Source organism: Calypte anna, chromosome 4 (genome assembly GCF_003957555.1).
Source record: "Calypte anna isolate BGI_N300 chromosome 4, bCalAnn1_v1.p, whole genome shotgun sequence".
Taxonomy (NCBI): Eukaryota; Metazoa; Chordata; class Aves; order Apodiformes; family Trochilidae; genus Calypte; species Calypte anna.
Window position 1 is genome coordinate 16510460 of NC_044247.1, and position 18305 is coordinate 16528764.

At 52.3% G+C, this 18305-nt stretch overlaps 1 protein-coding gene across 1 annotated transcript in view; it reads left to right on the top strand.

Moving 5' to 3' along the window:
• Positions 1-18305, top strand: part of MID2 (midline 2) — a 51007-nt gene that overhangs the window by 25866 nt on the left and 6836 nt on the right. Inside the window, exons 3-7 of the mRNA XM_030449273.1 lie at positions 11670-11765; positions 15092-15199; positions 16378-16526; positions 16945-17072; positions 17714-17857. Of these exons, the coding sequence (XP_030305133.1) occupies positions 11670-11765; positions 15092-15199; positions 16378-16526; positions 16945-17072; positions 17714-17857 (625 nt within the window). The remainder of the gene's footprint in view (positions 1-11669; positions 11766-15091; positions 15200-16377; positions 16527-16944; positions 17073-17713; positions 17858-18305) is intronic.

An 18305-nucleotide genomic window follows, 5' to 3' on the forward strand; every position in this document is an offset into this window, starting at 1 on the left:
GCTCTGCTGCTGACCTTCAGAAAAAAGCCCAGCCCAGGGGAGGAGAGGGGTGAGAGAGCCTGGGCACAGAGCAGCCTAGGGCTGGTTGCTGTGTTATTGGAGAGAAGCTCCAGAGCTGGCTCACGTCCAGTCCCCAAGCTTACAAACAGACCCGGGGAGGCACATCAAGAGTACCCACGAGGTGTGTGTTTGTTTCCTGAAACTCTTGGGATTTTCCAGCCCCTCTCCTGACTCACTGGGCTCTGACTCACCCCGGCTGGATGCCTGGGCTTGGCAGCCTCATCCTGCCTGCTGCCCCCAGGATGCCCCAGGCCCCTCTCAGGGTCTCCATCCCACTGCTGTTCCCAAGCAGTGCTGGCTCCAGCTCAGCTCCAACTCCAAAGGTGCTGGTGCTTTCGTTTCTTTTCTATTGGTTTCCACCCAGACCTGTTTTTCATTTAAATGATAGAAGCCAGCCTGTGCTGGAAAAACATTGTTCTCCAAGCCACCAGTTCAGGCAATAAAACTAGTGTATTGCAGAGCCACTGGGTCCTGCAGAACCAGCAGGATTTATGCATTGGTTGTGTTCCTGGCAGCCAAGGAGGGTTGCATTTGGCTCTGCACCAGGCTGAGAGGGCTCCCTGGTTGGGGCAGGCTGAGGGTCCTGCCCTGCTGAGACCCCCTAGAGCAGTGCAGGTGAGGGTAATGTGATGGGTGATGGAGGCAAGGTGGCTGCTGGATCACCCCTGCTCACATCTCTGGGCATCTGTGTTATTCATGGCAATAACATGCATGGGAATCCCTGGGCTGCAGGGGAAGCTCAGATTGCTTTTTAAACACACAGCTTTGTGACCTTTAATGACTCCAAAGGCAGGAAGCAGCCTGGGCACTGTGCTTCTGTGAAAGCTGTGGCTGGGGGGACACTTGGCTGATGGTTACCACAGGCTGGTGGTGGGAGGGAGAGGTGACACACCTCTCACACGAGGGTGTCACACGAGGGTGACACTCCATCCCAGTTTGGTGTCTGAGGGTGACACTGCATCCCAGTTTGTCAGGCAGAGGCTGCCAAGGGCTGGGCTGAAGCACAGGGGTGGCTTTGTGCAGGGGCTGAATGCTGCTGGCAGATCACAGCTCCCTTCAGAGCTGCCCCAGCCCCACGTCAGATCCAGTGGGGTTTTCCACCCCGAGCGCTCAGAAATGTTGTGCTTCCCAGTGCTTCCCAGAGCAGCCTGATGCTTTCCATGGGGCTTTCATTGTGAACTTGATGATCTATTTCTTTCATTGATGTGTTATGGCAGCCCAGCTGCAAACACAGGCCCAAGGATTGGGTTTGCCTTTGTTCTGGATGTTCAGCTGCTACTCGGATCGTGCTCCTCTGTGCTTTATTAAAGCCTCTGCATTGTCCTGCTCCATCCCTGGGTTTTTGTGAGGTTGGTAGTGACAAATTCTTGGTGATTAAAATCAAAAATCTTCACAGGTCCCTCTCTCAGGGCTCTCAGGTCCCTAGCAGGCAGGCAATGCCTGTCATGCTGGGCAGTGCATGGGGCTGGGAGAGAAGAGCTCTGGGGCAGATGTCCAAAAACCCCCGAGGGATGCACTGAAGCCTTGCAAAAGCTCATTGCTGTGGTACATTTGGGTTTTTTCCATCAGAACAGCTAACCTTTCCCTCCAAACTTCAGTTTTGACTGAGAGCACTGAGCCTTTGAGTTTTCTAGGGAAATAACTGAATTCTTCAGGCTTTCCCTCCTACTGCGGAGGAGGAAAGAGAATTTTTCCTTTCCTTATTATCAAAAACGGACGTTCCTGTTCTTGAGGAGGGAACAAGGACTGATGGGAGCTTTACACTTCACTGGGTGAAATTTTAGCCAAGTTCAAAGCAGCTGGAACAGGTTTTGGCATGAGCCCTTACCCTCGTGCTTGGCTGGGAGGCTCCAGCCGTCCCTCCCCTCTGCCTTCTCCAGATGTTATAACTTTCCAAAAAGTCTGTCTTTGCTCAGTTTTTGGACTTTCTCCTCAAGGTGGCCTTCAGAGAGGCTTTAGCAGGGCCCCCGGGGCAGTACAGAGTCGGGTGAGGAGTTCCTGGGGTGTGTGGGGTTGCAGCCCTGGGGTCTGGATGAGGAGAGATCCGCAGGGCTGTGGGAATGGCTGCAGGCAGGGCTGGGCACGGGGCTGCTTTACCCACACTGCCCAAACTCGCTGGTTTGGCACCTGGGGATCTGCCATCTCCTGGGCGGCACCGGCAGCAGCAGCAGCAGCAGCACAGGCTGGGGAGGGCAGCTTGTCATGGGCAGGGCTGTTTTCTCCAGGGAGGAAAAACCTGTTCAGACCTTTTCTCTCGTGCCCATTGCTGTTAGACAGTTGAGCTTGTGTAATCCGTGGGGCTGGTGCCTGAGATCTGCTGGATAAGGTAGAAAAAATGCGCTCTGCATCCCAGGCTGGTGCTGGTGTTCAGCCAGGGCAGTGCCAGGAGGCTGCAGGGATGCTCAGGGAGGTTGCAAGGAGGCTGCAGGGATGCATGGAGAGGCTGTAGGGATGCACAGGGCTGTGCAGGGAGACTGCAGGGATGTGCTCTCCAGTCCGACAGCACCTTTGGGTGCATGGACTTTGGAAGCACAATGTCCCCTGCACATCCCTGATGAAGTCCAGCGTCACATCCCACCCACTGCAGGGTAAAGGGGCTCCTCCACTGGACAAACTCCAAAAGTGCTGCCTGCCCCACTTGCTTAGTGATGTTTTGTGCAGCAGCAAAACAGCAGCAAAAGAAAAACTGTGCAGAAGGAATTGGATTTTCTGGTGCTCACATCTGCACAAGGAGTTAAAGTCTTCTGGCTGGTAACCCTGCTGAAGTCAGTGTGTTTACCCCCAGGCTGAGTTTGTGCTGGTGTGTGTCTATCTCACCATCTCCAGCTCTGGTTCTAATAGTCTCCCTGTGCCTCAGCATAAGCAACAAATCAGCCAAAACAAGCCCCATCCCAGGCAGCTGGTTGGTGTGTTGTATCTGCTTCCAAGAGAAACCTGCGGGTTTGCATCCTGCCTCGCACCTTGGCAGCAGCTCTGGATGTGCTCTGCCAGAAGCAGCTCGGCTGAGGAGGGGATGGGGGAGCAGAGGAGCCAGACCCCTGCTCCACCTCCCCATGGCCCTGGGCTGGGGGAGCCTGGAGCACCCGCACAGCCCCACGGGGTGGCTTGGAGTGACACTGGGGGACAATTCAGGACAAGTTCCCTGGGAAATGGTGAATGGCTCAGCTAACTGTGGAGGTCCTGAATGTGCCCCTGGAGGCTCCTGTGTGCTGGTGCCAGAAAGGTGGAAAAGTTTGTTCAGCACAGGCAAGCAGGAATTTGTAAGTTATTTAGACAGTAGCCTCCACGAGCTTTACATTTGTGCCCCTTCTGCCCACCTTATCCTATTTTTATCTTCCAAATTTGTTCTCCCACAAAGAGAAGGGATCAGGAGAGACCTTTGGCTGCCACAGCCGCCCTCCAGCCCGTCCTTTGCTGGTCATGGTGCTGTGCCAGCCCTTCCGAAGCAGCCTCACCAAGCAGCCTCATGGCAGGAGTCAACTGCAGATGGGAGGTTGAGTCTCCCAAAGGGCACATTGTGCTCAATCATTCCCATTCGTCACCATCCCACCTCTGCACAGCACTGGGATGCTGGATCTCTGGATCATCCCAGGGGGCTCGGTGTGCTCCCAACCAGCAGGGGTGCAGCAAATGCTCCGATGCAGAAACATTTCCCTGCAGTGGCTCACGAGGCCTCTCGCCATTTGTCTCCGGGTTATTAGAAGGGAGAGCAGCTGGGTTTGTTTCCTTCAGGCCAGCTGTTCAGCAGAGCCATGTAAATCTAAAGCAAACAAGACTTTCAAGGGCTGACTGGGGACACCCCGGCTGTCCCTGGCTGTCCCCATGCTGTGCAGGGTGGGCAGCCCAGCCCCTCCCCTGGCTGGGGGGCTGTGTGGGATGGAGCTTGGGCAAGGGATGGATCAAACCTCCCAGGAAGTTTGGCTGCCATCCCTCATGGCCATGGTGCCCGAGTGCTGACAAACAGTGGCAAGGGTTGGCGATGCCTTTCAAAGCCTGATACTAATGTTTTGTGACAATTATTCTATTTATATCAGTATAATTAGCAACATTATTAATATTATCAAGGCGCCACAGTGCTAATTATATGTCTGCTTAACATGTGCTATCAGTGATGTTTAAAATCCAATGTAATTCTGCTTGACATTATCCCTGCCATTAGCGTTATTTGTTGTGTGCTGCGGAAGATAATTTGATGTTTCTAATCGCCGCGATACCCATTAGGCAAAAACTGTCCCGAAGCTTTTGAGAACGATGCCACCAAGTGGTGGGAACCACGAGCCATGCCCGGCTGTGGTGGGCACCGACCCTACGAGCTTTCCAGTCCTTTTCCTTGCACTTTGCAGATCTGCTGTGGCTTGGTTAAAAAAAAAAAAAAGTAAACCTGGGGAAACCTTGTGTTTTCCCTCCCCTGTAAGTCACCATGCTCACTTGGATGGTGAGAACACAAGAGCCAGGTCCCACCTCAACTCTGCCCACCCATCCCACCCCCAGAGAATGTTTTTTAAGCCGAGATAAACCCTTCACTATATGGGCAGAGGAAGAGATGCGTTTGATTTCTCAGCCTGCTCTGCTCAGCGGCTGCAAACTCCCCTTGGTGCTGCTGCAGAGACAGGGAGAAGGAAAAAAAAACCCACAGCACACATCTCTGGTGTGTGCGCAGGAGTTGGAGCAATGGGGAATTAAAAAGCAGCTGCTGGAGCGTTTGATCAGCTTGTTTGATCCTCAGAGCTGGGAGCTGAGTTTTTTAGGGCATGCTGAGAGAGAGAAGGCACCAAACAGTAGGCTCTGTGTTTCATTATCATTTGTTTGCAGCTCCCTTGGTGTCCCCCCCTCCAGCAGAAGACCCCAAAAGAGGGAGCAGGAAGGAGGGTGTGAGGGGGGGGAGCTCTCTGGGGCTTCCTGCTGCCCTGTGCTGGGCTCTGAGCTGTCCCCAGCATCCCTCCTCCTGCTGCAGGGTGTGCAGGGGGTGGCATCCACAGGGCCTTTCAGGAAATAAAAGCCACTGGTGCAAGGAGGATGGAGACCACAGCAATTCACAGGGTGGGGCAAACAAGTGAGCTGGGGGGCAAGCCAGGTGCAGATACAGTTTATGAGTTTTATTGGTAATTAGTATTTTAAATTGAAATCATGTTCTGTGGTGTTCTGCCTTGGTAAAGCTCAGCTCTGGGCTGTGGCCATAGCACAAGCCAAGCTCTTCTCAAATTGATTTCTCCCTCGTCATTCATCATCGACCTCTGACGCTGTATCTTTCTGATCTCTGCATAATTCAATACATTTTCTGCAGTAATTTGAAATGCAGGAGCTTGAGCTTCACTTTCAAGCTAATTTTGTATTTGTAATTCCAAACGTATATCTCCAAACATATATCTCCCTGGTGTTTAGGCATAAATTCTGCTTCTAATTCATGTTATGCATTTCATATTCAGTTTTGTAACAGCTGAATCTAAATATTGGTATGCAGACCAGGCAGCGAGGGCAGGTGGGTGTAACAGGTACCTTCTTTGCCCTTTTTCATTACTTTTTGTTTGAATTTTGCTAATTTGGTTTGGGAGGTGTGAGAGAAACTGAATGAAGTAATTAGTGAATCTTTGATAAAACCGTTATCTATCTGGTGAAAATTGTAAGGCGTCTTTTTTATTGTTGAATGGAAAGCAGATGTTCCTTGGAAATAGAGGAATCTTCCACGAGTTTCTCTAGCACTTTCCTGAACTTTCTGTTAAGTGAGCACTCATTGAATTTCATCTCCTCAGTTCTGCAACAGAAGCTTGATTGTTTATTAAGTGCAAACACAAATTACATGCTAAATTCCACATCTCCTTCCTGCAGCCTTGCTGCTCTCAGCCCGTACCCCTCCGTGCCTTTTGTTGGTCTCTTTGTTTCTCAAGGGCACATTTCCCCTATGGCTCATAATTCACTGTAGGGTTTCCTACTTCTTCCTCCATTAAAACTCCCATGGGTTGTGGTTGTGTTTTCTGTCTGGCATGCTACCAGTTTGGAGGTTGTAGGAGCTCCTGAGGATGCTCAGCCCAGGCCTTTGGTGTTGTCCTGCCCCACTGAGCCACTGGGATCCCACTTCACTGCCTGTGCTTGTTCCTTTGCAGACATCCTACAGTTCCTCCTCAGATCTTCTCCACGTGTTGTCCTTCCTCGTAGTCCAAATTAATTTCAGTGTTTCATATTCAAGGATATTTATGATCTTTATTTTTTTTCATTAGGAAGCTTTAATTGCAAAAATGTTTGATGCCTTTTTAGTTAGTTTATTTTCTTCTGCCTTTAACAATCGATCCCAAACGTTATCAGTTACAATTAGTCTCCTGCCATTCTGATGCTCCCCGTGTGGCTCAGATCAGTTTTTGTCAGGCTTTTTTCCCCTGGAAATCCCATCTCTGTGTGAGATCCTCACCTACCCATAGGAACATTCTTAAGGGCTCTTCATGGCCACACCGATCTCTGCAGCAGGAGCAGTTAACATAATTGCACTGTCATTAGGGAGCCCATGAAATCTCATGTTCTTGGAGCTGGTCTCCACCCACCTTCTCCCTTCACATCCTTTCCAGGGCGGCTACTAAGGGCAATTCTCTGTTGTTCTGCATCGTTGCCTACCATGTTTTCATATAAATTCTTCAAAGGATGCATCCTCTGTTCCACCAGTCGATGTTTCCACCAGGATATACATATTTATGGGAGCACAGCTGCGGTGTTGATCTTTTATAGTTTGAAAGGAGTTTTGTTCACTTTTGGCTTCAAAGCCGACGATACCAGGGTGCTGCCAGCTGCAGTCCCACGCCTGGCTCATGTCTGACAGTCCTTCAGCTGTAGGCACAGTGGCTGTGCCAGCTGTTTTCTCATGGTCTGATCTGCTGTTGAGCTGCATCATTGTTTGCTTTGTCCTCTGGTTGCTCCGTTGTGCTCAGGAGGGATCTTTCAGGCACTCAGTGCCTTCCAGGTCCTCATCCTTTCTCCATGGCTGCAGCTGTTATTCTGGGGTTCATTGCAGATCCTTCAACCCTGTGTCCTCCAGGGACTATGTGTGTAACTTCTGCCTGGCCTTCACCTTAAGGGGTCAAGGTTTCTCCTCCATCTGGCCCATGTGCTGCTGCTGCTGTAGCTCTCTGGGTACAACCTCCCACCCTACTGGAGTCTCGCAGACCCCAGGAGATCCAGCGTGCCCTTCGGAGCAGTTTGTCCACCTCAGGTGTCTGTGAAACCCCAAGTATCTCAGGGATGAACCTCCAAGGCTGCCACCAGATGATCCCCCATGCCCAAGGGTGAGGACCTGCAGCAGCATCTCCAGGAGTCTGAAAGGGGCTCGTTCCCTTGCAGCCTCCAGAGAGTTGTGAAGAAGAGCTGTCAGGCTGTTGCTTTCTGGTTAAATGAAGCTGGGTTTCTAGCAGCTGTCAGAGTTGTCATCTTGTCACCCGTGTGAGCACGCAGGGAAGGGGACAGGGACAGGGATGCCATGGCTGTGTGCTTCAGTGCCCAGAGGTCAGGGAGAGCTGGGACAGAGAAGATCCATCATAAATCACTTGATTTGGAAGGTTTCCATCTTTTTCCTCTGCAGGCGTGTGCAGGGGATGAGGTGACAGTGGGAAACAGCTCCTCAGCTGCCTCCATGCTGTGTCCCAGGGTCGCTCCAGAGGGACGCTCAGGTCCTGAGTCGCTCTTGCAGCAATGCAGAGACAGAAACATGAAAGGGCTGAAGAATTAAGGCTGAGGGAGCAGGTGGACATCTCTGGTATCTTCTTTCTGCTTTCGTCCTCTCCCATTTTTGTGGGTTTGTAACTGTGGCAGAATAATACAGAATAGTTATTAGTGGCTCATTTTTCTGACAGATGGGATTTGTCAGTGCAGCAGGGATGCGGGTGATGCTGGGGTGCCGTGGGGACAGCAGAGCTGCTTCCAGAGTCCCTGAGAGGAGCCCTGAGGCTTTCTGGGGCTGGCGTGGGTGCATGTGGCCGAGGAGGGACCCCTGGGGGTGCTGCTGGCTCTCAGCCCCATGTGGGGATTGGGGAGGGGGAAGATGGGGAGGTCTGTTCCCCAGCACCCCCAGCCCTGGGGATGTGGCTGCCAGACATGGCTGCAGGAGAGCACCAGGAAACAACCTCTGCAGATCTCCTGGTTTGGAAGAAACCAGAAACTGCTCGCTAGAGGAGATTTCCTGGAAAAAGGCATTGCTTGGAGCAGTGGAAATCTTTTCCCTCTGCTCTGTCTTTTTAAAGGAAGAAATAAAAGTAGTGGAGGATAAACAAATAAGCTCAGGACTTGGTGTAGCTTGAGAATTTAACATCAAATGTAGCAAATTTAATAAGATGTCTAAAAATCAATTCTTTTAAGCTGAAAAGCATGCAGCCTGAAACAGGGAGTAAAGTCTCAGAGTATTTAAATAGGAGAGCTCAAACAAGCAGATAATGGTTAGATGGCTTCAGGAATGAAAACTGGCTTGTCACAGTCAGGACGAATTTAATAAAATATTAAACAATTTTCAACACTGCTGCGATGATACAGAAAACCTTGATAATATCCAATAGCATAAGAACCGCTTTGGAAAGATTAAAAGCCATAAGCACAGAAGAACCCGAATGTGTGCCATATTTCTGCAGAAATGTTTGTTAAGGGAGGTTGGCAGTGCCTCCTTAGCTCCTGGATTGTTTCTGGCTGGAAGGTGAGGGAAGCAGCCAGCACTAGGGCAGGGAGATGTTCCAAGCTGGGACACAACCTGTCCCTTGGAGCTGCCCCAGGCTTTGTGTCCAGCTTCTCCCCAGGTGTGGCTACCTTGGACCTCAAAGATTTTTTGGTACCAGCTGTAACTCTTATTCATCTGAATTCCTGGTCTATTTGTACCTTATCAGTGCTCTGGAGGCTGTCACACTGCTGGAGCCCCTGTGCCTTTTGATCCCTGGTGCCTTGTGGTGACTCAGCAGAAGTATCAGGGAGGGGAAGCAGCTGGCTTGTTCTCCTTTTTCTCATTTTTCCCAAGAAAAGAGATCAACGGGGCTTGCCAGGGAACAGCTCGTTCCTCGGTCCAGGCGCAGTGCGGCTGAGCTGCAGCAGCCAGAGGTTTCCATCCACGGGGAGCCTGTCCTGCCAGGAGGGAACAACCCGGGCCAAGGGCTTGCAGGTGTTGGGGCTCCTACAGGATCATGGCCCCAAGGAATATTTTCAGAAGCAAAGCCCCCATTTGTGTTAAGTAGCTCAGGGACAGAAAGAGCAAACGGGGAACTGTGAGTCCTGGAGGTGAACGCTCAGCACCAGGCAGCAAATCGTGCCAGAACCACGCTCCAGACCCAGCCTGAACTAATCAGCAGCTCTGGAGAAAGGGCAACATTGAACTGTTTCATGAGATGTTTTTTTTCTGTTGCTCTGCAGTGCCAGAGGTTACTGGCTGGAGGTTTTGTGCTGGTTTCAGCTGGGACAGAATTAATTTTCTTCCTAGCAGGCAGGGTGGTGTTGAGCAAGGAGTGTTCCCTGCCCAGCTGGGGTGAGGGAGCTTGCGTTCCTGTGAAGACTTTTACCTTGATGTGTAGCCAGGCCCTGTGGGAAATGCTGAAAAAATCACCTGCAGCTCCCATGTCCAGAGCAGTAAAAACGACCGCAATTATGCAAAGGGTGGAAAAACCTTCTGCCTCCTCGGGTGACGGCTTTGGAGAAGCCCAGTTGCCTCCCTCTTGGCCACCAGAACCTCCTGGTAACACATTGCTTGGTCTTCCAGGTCAGGTCTGCTAGTTCAGGTGACACCAGGCACTGAAAGTCAGTGGTTTATTTTAGCTTTTACTTGTTATGTTTTGCTCCAAAGTGACTTAAAATGCATTGGTGTCACGAGGTGGGAGCCCTCGGCAGCTCAGTCCTGTCTTCTTGTCACTTGTTCTATTGTCTGGGGACATTCCTCTGGAGCAGAGGCAGACAGCTGACTGGCTGAGCAGATTTTCCACCTGATTTTTCTTTCTTTCTTTCTTTCTTTGTTTGTTTTTGTTTTTTGGCTGGGGGCTGGGAATTGATGGCAGGCATCATCTCAGAGGGATGTGTCACTGCCAGGGGCAATGGTGGCAAATGGCTCAAGCATGGGTGAGTGTTTGGGAAAAAAATGAGCATCTTCTGATGCAACTAACGAACAACCCCTGTAATGGCTGTAATTTATGGAGACCTACAAAATAACCAGCTGATGTAATCAAAGCTTCTAGTACATTTTGTTTGTTTCAGCAAGCAAAGCAGAAGGAAATGGTTCCATATGCATTTCCATGGGCTGCACCAGGGTCTTCAGCAGCTGGAGGAGCCTCCCCAAGGAAACCTGAAAAATTTGGGGTGTGGGGTGGTCCTTCTTTAGTGGGAGAGTTGGACCATGTTTTCTCTAGGTGATCCCTTCCAGCTCTGATAATTCTGTAATTCTCTGAGGGGTCCGAGCTGCCTGCAGTGAAGGTACTGCAGCATCAGCAAGCGCTTCAGGGAGGAGGGACCAGGCCTCAGGAATGGGTTTTGTGCTTGTTTGTGGGTGGAGGAGGAGGGTTGCCATCCCCTGGAAGACTGTGGGATGCTGCGAATGTGTTTTGTGCTTCAAAGAGGGATTCTGGAGCTCATCTCCCTGCCATCGACAGCCCAGGAACATTAAAGCCAATCGGCTGCAATTTCAAGCTGCGACTTCAGTGCAGCCAAGTTGGTGATGAGAAAGATTAATGTTCAATGAGAAAGTTAAATGTTCAATGCTTTAGTCAAATTATTTTTAATAATATTGAGCTGTAAGGGAAGAGGGTGGCAGAAAGGGTTGGCAGGTGGCTTTTTCATTATCGATACCGTGTTGTTGTGTGCAGCACTTTCCCTTAATGAAGGCACTCTGGGTTTTAGTTCATTTTTCAAGCCTGCTCCTGTGTTCTGCTTCACCCACCGTTGGCTAGCAATTTGCAGGATTGCAAACGAGCTTGGAGTATTTTAGGAGTCAGTGGTTTCTCAGGAATGAATGCTTTGCCTGTGCTCCATGACTGTGATTCAAGTTCTCTTGGCTAACTAGCCCCCAAATTATCTGTGCATGCAGAGAGAGGCTGTGTTTATGGGTCTGCTGGAGTCTTGATAAAAGCTCGGGCTGCAGTTTCTCACCAGGGATGAATAAAACACTGCAGGGATCCTCTTCCAGCCCTGAAGTTTAAAATATTAATAGGATATCATTTTCCTGACAAGCTTTGCAACAGGTAGTGAGCATTTTGTTATAAAATATTTCCTCTTAGTGGAAGCGTGTATTTTAATGGAAATGTGCTGTCATTTAAATTATTGATACCCAAAAAACTACCAGTCCACTGTGTGTCCACAGATACTGAAACCTTTCCCAATGGGCTCTGTCTCTGATGGATCCTGTTCTGCTCTGTGAATATTCCAGCAGGTGACCTGCTCAGGGCTACCCCTGTGCCGTCATGAGCCCAGCACTTGCACAACCACCAGCATGGGCAGGAGCTGCTGAGAAACCCAGGAGCCTTTGACCAAAATTATCCAGTCTGTCTCTCCTTCTGGCACTGTGTTGGGTGGCAAAAGGTCTCAGCTGCTGGGGGGGGGGGACCAGGGTCAATCCTCCAACTTTGCTGATCTGTTTTTTCTCTTTCTCCTCTCTGCCATTTCTGGGCTCGCAGCAAACCCTGGAGACAAATCTCACCAACCTGGTCAAACGCAACAGTGAACTGGAAAACCAGATGGCCAAGCTGATCCAGATCTGCCAGCAAGTGGAGGTTGGTGAGAGTGGTCAGGGGATGAAAGGTGCCCCAGGAAGCTCCAGGGATGGGCTGGGTGGGACTGCTCCTATGTCCTGTCCCCAGAAGCAGAGCTGAGTGTGGTGGGAAGCATCACTGGTGCTGAGGGGCTGGCAGGAGGAGAGTTTAGTCCCAAATTATGGAGGATGCAGGGGTAGTTCCCAGGGGTCTGAGGGAGAGGGTGGCACTACTGGGAGCAGCTGGAGAGTGACCCAGGCTGGCTCAGTGAGGAGGAACCTGCTGGCTGTGCTGTACATCTGGGACAGTGTAGTCTTTTGGGTGAAGCCCGGGTGACACCAAGCATCCTGACACTGCAGGGGGCTCAGGGAGCCACCTCCAGCCTTTCTCCTGGTTTGCAGTGGCTGTCATCTTCCTCACTTTCCCCCCCTTCTCCCAAACACATGTGTTTGCCTCTGAGCTGGCAGGGATGGTGGCAGGGATCCTTCCTGTCCCCCACAGCAGGGTGGCACCTCTTGGGCTCACAGCAGCAGCAAGTGGGAGAGGCTTTGTGGAGGGGATTACAGCAGGGGAGGAGGAGCAGAGATCACCTCTAATTCCCCAAGGAGAGGGGCTCGGGTGACCTTGCTGCTGTGACCACTTGATCTGTTAGGCTCTTTGTGTTCCTGGTGTGCAATCAGGCATGTTTGGTTTGCTTGGCAGAGTTTGTGCTGTGCAGGGAGCCTGTGCCAGCAGCCTGATGCTGCCTCTCAGAGCTGAGGTGGCAGGGGTTCAAGAGGAAGAGGGCGGTGAATGCCTTGCTGGTGTTTCACGCTGCACATGCCAATTAATAGCAGATTAATTTTCAGCTTTGTTTGCTGAAGTGATACACAGAGAGAGGCTGTCGCAATTAGTTTGCTTTTAATGAGCTATTGATATTTTTTGGTTGCTAAATTCAGCAGCAGTTCCGTGAGCCAGCACCTTTCCAGAGAATAAAACCACCAGGCTGCTGCAGGGACTGCTGCCGGGGGTTCAGGGACAGTTTGCCTGTGCCTGAGGAAACATGAGAGCTTTTTGCTTCCCCCTTGATCCCTCCAGCTCTAGGTGGTGACATGCAAGCCCTGTGACTTCCCACATGATGTCCCCAAGTTTGGCCTGGGACACCGGCCTGCATCGGTGGGATGCAAGGCTGCAGCTGATGCTGACTGCAGTCCTTTGCCCTTAGTGGCACACACTGGATGTGCTTGCAGGGAGAGTTGCAGCTTGTGCTTCACCATCCACATCCCAGAGAGTGACCAAGCCTCTCTGTTACAAGAATTAGGGTCCCAAGCCCTGGATGTCTGCAGGCAGCACCAGTGGTTTGCTCTTGGCTTACTCAGTAAGCTCCTTGGTGCTGAGGGGGAGGGATGCAGAACCTCCATCTGAGAGTGCCAGTCTCCTTGAGAATGCTGGCTGGGCTGCAGCTTTCTTGCTGTTAGGTTTTCAGCTCCCTGCTGCTGGCAGTAGCAAGCACCGGGACTGCAGGCACTTGCCCATGAGATCTTGTATGAAATGTGTTTAACTCTGGGCTGCCTTCAGACTTCCCCATTTTTCACATAGCTGTGAGAGTACAAAATGAAGAAAAGCCATTTATGCCCTCTAGTACACTGTTTAATTTAAGGGACAGGGCTCAATTCCCCTTCTGTGAAGTGCCTCCCCCCTTCCCTGTCCAGACCCCTGAGGATGTTGGTCTTTCCTGGAGCCAGGGGTCTGAAGCCTCTGCCTGTGCTGTCACTGCATTCCTTCCTTTCAGCTTTAAAACAAAAGGGAAAAAAAACCCAAAGTGTGCATTTGAAGCTTGAAAAGTGGGCCCAGCAGGGATTAATTAGCCTAAATTAAGCAGGATACAAGCAGCATTTTTTTGAGAACCAAGCCACTGTTTCCTTCTGCCTCCTGGGGCAGGCAGTGTGCTGTGCAGAAGGACCCATGGCCTGGGGAGGTTTGTGAAGAAGAAAATTGTCAGTGTGTCTCCTCCTTTGCTTCTCTGCTCTTCTCTAAAGTCTTGTGGGACAAGCCCATCCTTGTGTCCTGCTGCCTTCTCTTGCTGAGAGCCACACAGCAGTGGAGGGGGAGCATCTGTCATCTTCCTCTGGTTGTCTTTTGGAAGATGCTGAGCAGTAAAATTACCATTCTAGCCAACCCTCCACATGGCAGAAGCCACGAGGAGACCAGGCAAGGTCTGGAAGAGGCCAGGTTGTGTCCAAGGTGGTTTGCCATCAGACCTGAAGGTGACTTTTGGGAGGCTCTTGCCAGTCTGATTGTGTCATCTGCAGTCTCCCACTGGGACTAACTCAGGTGGCCAGGTCTACACGAGGTCTCCTCGTCTCCTGGCTCAAGTTCCTCCTCTTGATGCTGTGATTTTGGAGGGCAGGGGAGAGGGAGAGCTGGCTGTGCTGTGCTGGGTTTCTTTGCCACTAAATTGTAAATACTGGGAAAGGGGTTAGGGAGGGAGGAATATCAGCAGAGTCTGGAGATGGCTGTGATCATGAAAAGGCTGTTTGATGCTCACTCTGTTACTCTGCTGAGACTGCTCCAGTGAAGCTGTGTGTCCCACCATGGGAGGGGAGGGTGCAGGATGGAGATTCTGGGTTTGAGCATCACCAGGCTTCCCTTGTTGTGAGCCCAGAGCAAAATCCTCTAGGGGACAGTGCCCCAGTTTAGGAAGTGAACAGCAAGTGCTGTGAGAAATTTGCCTTGAGCTGGAGAAAGCATAAAGACTTCTCATGGGCTGGGCACACATCCTGCCAGACCTGCACTGGAGATGGGGCTTTGTACAGCAGCAGGTGCTGCAGCAGCATCTGGCATTTATTCATTATTTTTGATGTGAGGGAAAGATGGCTGTTTGTAAAGGGCTTTGCTGAAAGAGGTGCTCCCAAGGGGTGGCCACCAGGCACTGTGAGCACTGTTCTCTGGCTGGAAATCAGGGCAGTGAGGCAGCTGTGGCACACAACACCACAGAACAGGCTGTGCAGAGCACCCCAGAACATGCACCCTGCCCAGGGAAGGGATGCCCAGAGATCCCAGAGCACCCCAGGCCAGCACTGCCGAGGGGTGCCCAACCTGTGTTGGGAAGTGATGCTCTGACCTTGGTTGTGAGAGCTTTGTGCCCTTCTCCAGCCTTTTTCCTTCCTCCAGCTGGAGTGGCTGGAGTGCAGGGATCCAGCTCACCCCTGTTGGTGTTGAAGGGATGGTGTCTCCTGCCCAGCTCACACCCAGCAGAACCAGGGCCCAGCATGGAGGGCATGGGTCGTACCTCCCCTGGTCTGATCTGGGGGGCTTGGGGAGCAGTGTGTCCCCTGACAGCGTGTGCTCCTGCTGTTCCTGGGCAGGTCAACACCGCCATGCACGAGGCCAAGCTGATGGAGGAGTGTGATGAGCTGATGGAGATCATCCGGCAGCGCAAGCAGGTCATTGCTGTCAAGATCAAGGAGACGAAGGTGAGGAGAGCTGCTGGGGCTGCCCCCCATGGCACAGCCCAGCAGTTGGGCAGCCCGTGGTGGTGGGATGTCCCAGCCCCTGCAGAGGTGCTGCTGGCAATGGAAGGGTTTTGGGCACACAGCTTCACCTCCCTGCCCTGTGCAGGTGACCCTGACTCCTGCTGTCCCCAGGCATCTTCTGCTGAGGTCAAGGCCAGCAGTTGCCATGGCTGGAGGGAGGGAAGGCAAGTTGATTAGCATGACAAATTGGTGCAGGACCTTGGATCCAGCCATTCCAGACAGCTTCCTGGGGGCTTTTCCAGCCCTGTGCTGCTCAGACAAGAATACAGTGCTAATTCTCTGCACTGCAGAGGAGGGGGAGGCTGCGGGCTCTGCACTGCAGCGCAGCTTTGTGGGTCTGTTTGCACCCTTCCTCCAGCAGTTCCAGGTTTCTTGGCTTTCCCCAGTGGTTTCCATGTGATGGGAGAGGCTGGAGGGATGGGCTGGAGCTCCGAGTGGTCCTGTGGGATCACAGGGCACACGCACTGTTGGGCTGAGCGTGGGCAGGTGCTGGGTCCAGCTCAGCAGCAGCAGCACCCCAGGCACAGGGTTTGTGGAGGCAGAAGGTGGGCTGTGGGGAGTGTGTGCACTGCAGAGCCAGCAGCAGCTGCAGCTCCCAAACCCGTCCTTGCTTTTATCCCAGCTGCTTCAGGGAACAGATTTTATGTAACAGTGCCTTCTGCTGGTCCATCTGTCTGTCTGCCTCTCACTTCCCACCCTCATCTTTTGATCACATTGTCCAGTTCCAGCCATACTTGGCAGGGAGCTGGGAGGCTCTGTGTTATCATTTTCCTACCAAGTGGCAGCTGGGCAAAGGAGAGATGTGCCCTGCTCCTGGACAACCCACCTTTGATGTAGGAAAACCTCTCACAGCCCTGGAAAAGAGCACCTCCTGGACACATATCTTTGGAAACCCACCAGAGATGAGATGCTGAGGAGCCCACGTGGCTTTCCTACATGCAAGACAAATTTAACCCTGAATGTGGGCTGCTGCTCTCCCTACCCAGAGCCTCTGGGGATATTCCTGTGCTGTTTCACCGGTCCTGGCTTCCCCTGAGCAGCCCCTGGCTTAGGAGGGGGTTTGCTCGGTGCTTCCCAAGCTTGGTGCTGGTTCCTGAGCTCCTCTGCCCCTCCGGCAGGTGATGAAGCTGCGGAAGCTGGCCCAGCAGGTTGCCAACTGCCGGCAGTGCCTGGAGCGCTCCACGGTCCTCATCAACCAGGCAGAGCACATCCTGAAGGAGAACGACCACGCACGGTTCCTGCAGACAGCCAGGAACGTGGCTGAGAGGTGGGATGGCACCCTTGGCTTGGGACAAGGGGGGAGGGTGCTGGAGTTGTCCCCCGGTGGCAGCTCCCTGCCCAGGAAAACCTCACTCCCCTCCCAGCAGCCTCAAAGAACTGCTGGGGTCAGGGGTGTCCCTGTCCTGTGCAGCACAGGAGTTGCATGGAGGGTCCTCCTGAAGCTGAACATCTGCTGGGGGACCAGACATTGTTCCCTGGGGAGGAAGGTGGTGAAATGCCAACCCAAAGGGGGCTCAGGAGGCAGTGGGGACTGGGACCCCCAGCTCTCTGGGGCTTCTCCTGGGGCAGGAGAAATGGTCAGTGTCCTGATGTCATCTGATGTCACCACTACTTGTCACCTTCTCCATCCCCAGCTGCTGGGTGTGAGGAGCACCAGGCACTGATGGTCTCCTCTTTTCTTCCAGGGTCGCCATGGCAACTGCATCCTCTCAAGTCCTGATACCAGATATCAATTTTAATGATGCCTTCGAAAACTTTGCTTTAGATTTTTCCAGGGAGAAGAAGCTGCTGGAGGGGCTGGATTACCTGACGGGTGAGTGTTGAGGTGTGCTGCCCACCCCCAGCCCCCTGCAGCCCCTCTGTGGCCCTGCTGGGTGGATTTTAAAGCAAATGATTTTGCCACTCACTCTCACTGTTAAGAAATGCCTGGTGGGCTGCAGCAGCACAGGGACCATGTCCCTCTCCTCCTGTTTGCAAGCCTGGGGGGTAGGTGGGAAAGTCCACAAAGCTGGTCAAAAATGAGGGTCTGGCCCCCCAAGCCCTGGGGAGGAGGCTGGTGCCCTTGAGGATTTGAGAGGGTGGAGTGGAGGCAGGAAATGGTGAATGAACCAGGTTTGTGATTCTGAAGCACTTGTGATACTTAACTCCACAACCCGTGCTAAGAACCAGCTGGGTTTGGCAGTGGCTTCTTGGCTTGCTGCAGGGTGGAGACCTGGTGGAACCCCCCCCAACCTGAGGACACGCTGGTCCCGGGGGGTTTTGTCATCACAGTGAAAGGTTCAGTGAAAGGGAAGCACAAATCACAGATAAAGCTTGGATGGTTGTTTTTGTTGAGAGACTCTGCTCCCTGCGGGAGCCCGTCCCTGTCCTTCAGGGAGCAGAAAAGCCTTTGGGTACGGGCAGAAAAGGAAGGCACAAACTTACCAGAACTGCTGCCTGTGCTCTGCCCCACAGCACCCAACCCGCCGTCGGTCCGGGAGGAGCTGTGCACAGCCTCCCATGACACCATCACCGTCCACTGGATCTCGGAGGACGAGTTTAGTGTCAGCTCCTACGAGCTGCAGTACACCATCTTCACTGGCCAGGCCAACTTCATCAGTAAGTCCCTGGGTGCTGCCTGGGTTTGGGGAACTGTGGGCTGGTTCGGAGCTATTTTCCAGCCACAGGGGTACCCACTGAGTCCTGGAGGTGTCAGGAATACATCCCGGTTGTGAGTCTTGTCCCCCTCACCTTTTTCCTACAATTGGGGTGGGTTTGCATTCCAGAGGAAAGTTAACTTATGGGCTGGTTGCTAGGAGAGAGTCCAGGGAAACTGCTTGTTTCATGCAGGAATAAATTATAGGTATTTTAATGGAAGAACAAAATACAGCTTCAGTTTGTCCATCCTGATGTGATGCTTTGGGAAGAGCTCAGCTTTCCCTGGAGCAGGGCTCTTGCAGGAAACTTCACCCCTGGTTTTCCTGAGTAGCAGAGAGCTGACAAAATGCTTCCCTGGACTTTTGCCAGTTCACCTCCCTGGTGGGAAGAATGCCAGTGCTGGTGTCAG